The 6,273-nt window shown below is 43.2% G+C and overlaps 1 protein-coding gene across 1 annotated transcript; it reads right to left on the reverse strand.

Annotated features, from left to right (window-relative positions):
- Positions 1-646: 646 nt before the first annotated feature.
- On the reverse strand, positions 647-4,757 carry LOC119270516 (protein IRON-RELATED TRANSCRIPTION FACTOR 2-like). The gene is made up of 3 exons (XM_037552519.1): positions 4,210-4,757; positions 3,767-4,102; positions 647-871 (listed from the first exon to the last, which is right to left on the reverse strand). Exons 1-3 carry the CDS (start codon positions 4,513-4,515, stop codon positions 776-778), a joined length of 738 nt encoding a protein of 245 aa, XP_037408416.1. The 5' UTR covers positions 4,516-4,757; the 3' UTR covers positions 647-775.
- Between the last annotated feature and the right edge of the window lie 1,516 nt (positions 4,758-6,273).

The raw sequence follows: 6,273 nt of genomic DNA on the forward strand, positions 1-6,273 counted from the left end.
TCGTTAATAACTGAAAGCACATGGGTTCATATTGTTGTCTAACATCAACCATAGATCAAAATCTTTGGTGAAGTGGTCCGCTGTAGTTTCTTTTTCTGCTCATGCAATCTTCCGGATGCTACCTAGATGTGGCAATGGTGGGTGTGCGTCTTTAGCACAATGAGTCGGAATCATAATCGAATCAATAGCGAAGATAGCATATCGGATAGGAAGAATCTTTGTTGAAAGTTTCAACCAGGTGGCCTTGATCTCGTCAAATAGAAATGATGACCCACTCTTTTTTTTTGCCCGGCCAATTCTTATTTATGGTAACTGATGTTTGCTTTGTAGGGAACCACAAGTGCACAATATAGTATTTTCTTTGGTTGTAGAAATATGCACCATTGGACTTCTTTGCCGGTGGGTCGATGCCTTGAGAAGGTGCAAATACGATGGAAGATCGATTTGGGCTTCAATTTTATTCATGCCGAGGGGAGGAGGTACGGAGGAGAATCCAAGCCAAGGAGAGAAGATTCAAGCCCAGGCCCTTGAGAGCTTCATGTTAAAATAGAAAGCGTGGACCTGTTTGGGCTGGGCAGAGGGGTTGAGGCAGGCTTATTGCCTTACGTGCGAGTAACTTCTTCTCCCGTTGCAACGCACGGACATATTACCTAGTTATATATCATGCATGCATCAATACTATTTATCTTCGATCATTTTCTTATATATACAACATACATTTTGGTTCATGGTTAAACATGTATGATAATATACGCCATTATTGTGCTACAATCTACTAGTGATATAGACGCAGTCCTGCCTTTTGCTTCATGACGTTCTCCAGTTCTTCACAAAATGCTGGACACTCCTTGCTCATCGTTCGTTGGGTTCTCTGTTTCAATGGGAAATGTGATGGAGTTGTAAGTTCTTGGGAATAAAATTGCCATTCCATGGTTGATCATAATGACATATTAAGATAAAATTGGTACACTTCCCATGCTTAATGGAGTCAGTTGGCCACACAAGCAAGACATCATTTCAAGAGTTTTGGTATTTAATCATGTCATAATATATCCTTTTCCCTTGACATAAATCCAAATACAACAAGCTTGATCTATTCCATTAGTTGTATCAACATGATCATGATGCCCCCTCCCACCCTTTAGTTCAGGATGGAAAGGATGTGAGAAAAAACAAGACCAATCGAGGTGCATGTGGGTCTAGCTAAATTGTATTAAGACCCTGGCACACTTAGATTTAGTGTAGTATGAACGAACCCAGCCTATGCGGCTACGGTAAGAAGCAAAGTCCTCATCCAACCAAGTGCTCATGTCTCCCATGTCAAAAGAAAGTACCAAAACATTGGGAACATGTTCTCTTTGACAAGTGTGTGATGATTGATCACTAAGGAATGTTGATATGTTCGTAGGTTGAATCCTTGGAGCCCATAATATGTTTTCGACAAAAGGGTGGACTTTATGAACTCAAAATAAAGCATCAAGTGGATACAAATGCAATGAGCACACAGCCGGCCTCTGCATAATTAGGATGCATGCGACCATAACCTGAACCACACAAATGCACAAAAACTAATACAAGACCGAAGCTATTCCGAGGTGGAGGAAAAAAATAAACCCCAAAGCGATTAAAACATTGACGATGGACTACTACAACGACCATATCTGCAAAAACCATGTCTTCACATCATAAGGATAATGAGAAAGGTTCTCCAGTAGTAAAGTCTCAATGAAGGGAATAGTGCTCAAGCGCCAACGTCGTCTAATAGAACCACCAATATGGAGGTCTTGAGTTTTCACCATGAAGATAAAGTCCGAGCAAATCGTAAAGAAATGCCTTCAATAAGGTAATGATGAAAAACACCTTCGTTGCCAGGTATAGGAAATTAGGGTCATGCAATGGGGTTTTTGCCTGGAGATTGAGACTGGGTATTCGAGGAACATCACCAAATCATAGTCATCAACATATTGTCACCACCACATTACGTGATCCCAGTAGCTAGATGCATACCATGGTCTTGACATGCGACACCACACAAGTTAAGTCCATGCCCGCACAAGCATATATTCAAATTGCAACATGTGCCAGTTGCCACCAAACACTCAAAACGACGAAGGTCATCGTATAACATGAGGTGAAGATTGGAGAGGGAGGATGGTCACAGGCACCGCCAATATCCCAATACAGGACAGTCTGGCAGTCTTGTACCGTCCTCATGCTCCACCGTCCTCCCATGTGGCGTAAAATTGATCGGCAATGCATACTCCTCGTTGCCACCAGATCTAAAGGTCTAAGACCCTCGACCCATTGCATGAACCACCTAGCATCGCAGGACCATGGCACCATCCGTGCGCCAAAGCGGAGGTCTACCTCGTTGGGACAAAGAACGATGTCGCCATCGCCTGCGTACCAGCAGGTGGGATCGCGACCACCGACGCCTCACCATTAGAAACCGTTGATCCCCAAAAACAATACAATCACTGCTGCAGAGCCGTATCCTTTGGTTCAAGTGGTTGCCGGTAGATCACATGTCACTGTCGAAGGCTACTAGAGCAAATACCTCCCCACCGCTACCTTCATTGACCCATCCCGGAATTTAGCCTGGCCACTGGTCTCTAACAACGACAAGGGGAAAGGAGAATGGGCAGGTAGGAGGCGCCGTTTGTGGGTAAGGGAGGAGGGAGCGGTTGTGAGGAGGGAGAAGGAGGGAGAGAATGCAACTCGAAGCTCAAAAGATGGAACTTGGTCAACCTAGAATGACGAGGTTTCTTGTAATCCCTACTATATACTGTTAAAATAGTTCTTGGTACTATAACCAAGGACCATTTGAGCAGTCGGATAGACTCGTTGTGATCTGTTTTGACATTTACAGTACATATTCCTAGCATGAGATTCGTCCTTGCAAATTTTGGTCAAGGTAAACGAAATGTACCATTCACCATTTGTTGTACTGTGCCGCCCTTTTAAATTCAAACTAGTGGTTGGGGCGCCACCCTATTCCGCCGCTTAAGAGGAAGTTGTGCACACGTTTTTATCTACAAAAAGTACATAGAATTCTCGCCTATGTCCAAAAAAAAAATTCAGAAAAAAATTCTCACCCTCATCTAAAAAAAAGAAAAAATTACCATCACAACCTACCAACGAGTGCCACTTTGCATAACCTTCATTTAGAAAAAATATAAGAGGCCCTCACCTCCATCTGAAAAGAAAAGGTGCATTTAAAAAATAATCCACACCTTCATCTAAAAAAGTTCAAAAGATTTCTCACCGCGGCCAACCAGCTTGCGCCATGTGTCATAGCCGGTTAGCCGCCCTTCACGCGTATCTTAATAGGTTTAATTGTAGGCTACAGTCCCCACCATCTGATTTGAGTTAACAATCATGATCTTTTATTGGGGATGGGGTTGGGGGAGATCTATGGAGGTCGAAGCAAACGTCATTCCAATATTACAATAAACTAACTTGCATTTGATGTAACTAACTAACATTTAGTCCTAGTAATAGATAACGCGTGGCAGTGCCTGACCAGATACGATTTCATATATAGCAAAAAAATTGCCCCCAAAGATGTCCTCAAATTAAACACTTTATATTAGTAAAAGAAATAGACGTGCCTTTTGCTGAGTTTTAGCACATCGTACTATATATTGTTTGTTAAGATAAAATCATAAGCATCCACATGACATATTACCAGAAGGAAGCCCCAAAATATCAAATCACAAGCATCGATGACAGAGATTACCAACAGGAATTAAAGGCAGATGTGTACCTGAAGATGAAGGCTGTAGAACGTCCTGTTCTGGAATGCGGAAGTGGACGAGCTGATGAGGCGAAGACCTTCATTCTCCAGCACGTTGATGCACTTGGACATGGGCAGATCTCCAGCCATAGTGCTCACCAGGCTGACCTGGACCATGATATCCCTGTCGTCGATGCAGGTGGCGGACACAGTCGGAGCCGTGTTCTCCCTCATGGTCAGCACTCCTGGCTTGCAGCTGGCCCGTGTCAGCTCCTCCTTCTTGTTCTCCAGGCCTTCCACCTGCTTCTGCAGCTCCGGGATGTACTTGAGCACCCGTGACACCGTGATTGGAATGCTCAGCTTCTTCTGCAACACAGTCAATTGAAGGAAAAGATAAATTGGTTGGATGCTCATGACAGAACCTCTCCCATGTACTATATGAGAGCCACGGAGGAAGATGAATGAGTAATTACGGTGCGATCGTCTTCGGGGAGGAGGGAGCGGAGGTCGGAGTAGAGCTCGTTGAGCTCCTTGCGTCGGTCTCGCTCGTAGGCGTTGTGACTGATCTTGCGATGGGAGCCCGAGCCGTCGCCGTCGCCGCCCGAGGAGGTGCCGTTGTTGGCGGTCGGCGCCACTGGGATGCCGTGGTTTCCGAGGCCCAGCCACTGCGTGGACGGCGCGAGGTGATGATGGACGCCGGTGCCGGAGAAGATGTCCGGCTCCAGCGACGACATACTCCTCGCGAACGGGTCCTCGAACAGCTGGTAGTGGTGCCCCATTGCAAGCCGGCAGCTCGCAGCAGCTTGCGTCTGCTTGATCGACGGGTTCGTGTGGAGAGGTTAGAGACGATGGATGAGAGAGGGAAAATCTAGCTAGCCTAACTAGCTTCCTAACCACCGAGCAATCTAGCTGCTATTGATGGCATTTTTCTTTGTGAGTCGCAAGAGGAAGCGGCAGTAGTAACCTGGTAGTAGGGGAGGAGGCTCACTAATGTAATTTTATTGAGATGATTAGCACTAACTACTTCTCATGGCTGGTCTGATCTATGGAGCCCGCTTGAGCTCCCATTTATATAGGCCGAGGGATGAGGGGGATGTCAGTGTCACATGCCGTTATAATTTTCAGATTACTAATTTTAGGGGGAAAATTATGAGAATGAGAATAAAAATAATTTGAGAGTAAGGGTTTTACCTTGTGCTGCTCGAATATCCATGCAGAAGTTGTTAATATGAAAAAAAGCGGAAATCAAGAAATCAATGATACCATGAAATACTTATACTTTGGGGGTGTTTTGTTTCCAGGGACTTTTTTGTGTAGGGACTAGAAAAAGTCCCTCTTAGAGACTTTTTTACCAAACGGGAGGGACTTTTTAGGGACTAGGCATTTGAGACTAAATGAAGAAGACTCTCAAGGAGAGTCTTTTTGGGACTTTTTGGGACTTTTCCAACAATGCCCCTCCATGCATTCAATGGCCCGCCACCCCATGGTGGTGTTTGATTGTTATTTTTCTATATACTAGGGGCAACATGATCATTTAATAACCTCTAGAAAGGGACTAGGGACTTTTTAGTCTCTGGAAACAAACAAAGGGGGACTTTTTAGGGACTAGAGACTTTTTAGTTGGGACTAGAAAAAGTCATAGGACTTATGAACCAAACAGGGCCTTTGTGGGAATGCCATGAGGCTAATAATTGTGGGAGTATCATATACTGATATCATGAAATTTAATACTCACTCCTTTCCGATTTATAGGGCTCAATTCAAAAATCTCTCCAACCAAGGTAGATAGTGAGTGGTGGAATACTTTTTGTAATTTGCAAAAACATCCAATTAATGCTCTTGTTTTCCTCAAAAATTTATGTATACAAATGTATTAATTGCAATGCATGCATGCATAAAGTACCTGCATTGGTCAATTTTCTCTTAATACTTGCATGTAATTATTTAATGTATATTGGAATCTGAACTTGTGATGGGGAACAACCAAATTGAGCCTTATAAAATGGAAAAACTAAGATTTGGACATAAGCCTTATAAACCGAAAAAGAGAGAGTACATATTTTACAACCCAACTTTTCTTTTCGTTTAGTGAGATCGTTAATACACTGCATGCATGCAAGAAAACTGAGTGGAGGAAGTAGCTAAGTGTCATTATGGTTGCATGCTGAAAATATTAAACAAGCATGCATAGATGGCCTTGTATAGACGGAAAATGTGTTATAATGAGAATGCATCATAATAAATATGTTATAATAAATGTGTTGATGGCCTTGTATAGATGCAAAATGTGTTATAATGAGAAAGGTAGATAATGTATCATAATAAATGTTATGCTACTCCACAAGTATGCATGCACATCATATATTATAATGAGAATGGATGAAGAGCCCTCCACATCAAGTTATTACGACAATGTAACAACTCGTCTAACATAGATTATACCAACCTAAGGAACTACTCTCTCCGAGTCCACATAGACAACCCTGCAAAGAAATTTTCTAGATCGCCCTTGAGTAGCCCTGCTTGTTTCCATAGGC

The sequence above is a fragment of the Triticum dicoccoides genome, chromosome 3A, assembly GCF_002162155.2.
Source record: "Triticum dicoccoides isolate Atlit2015 ecotype Zavitan chromosome 3A, WEW_v2.0, whole genome shotgun sequence".
In the NCBI taxonomy this organism is placed as follows: Eukaryota; Viridiplantae; Streptophyta; class Magnoliopsida; order Poales; family Poaceae; genus Triticum; species Triticum dicoccoides.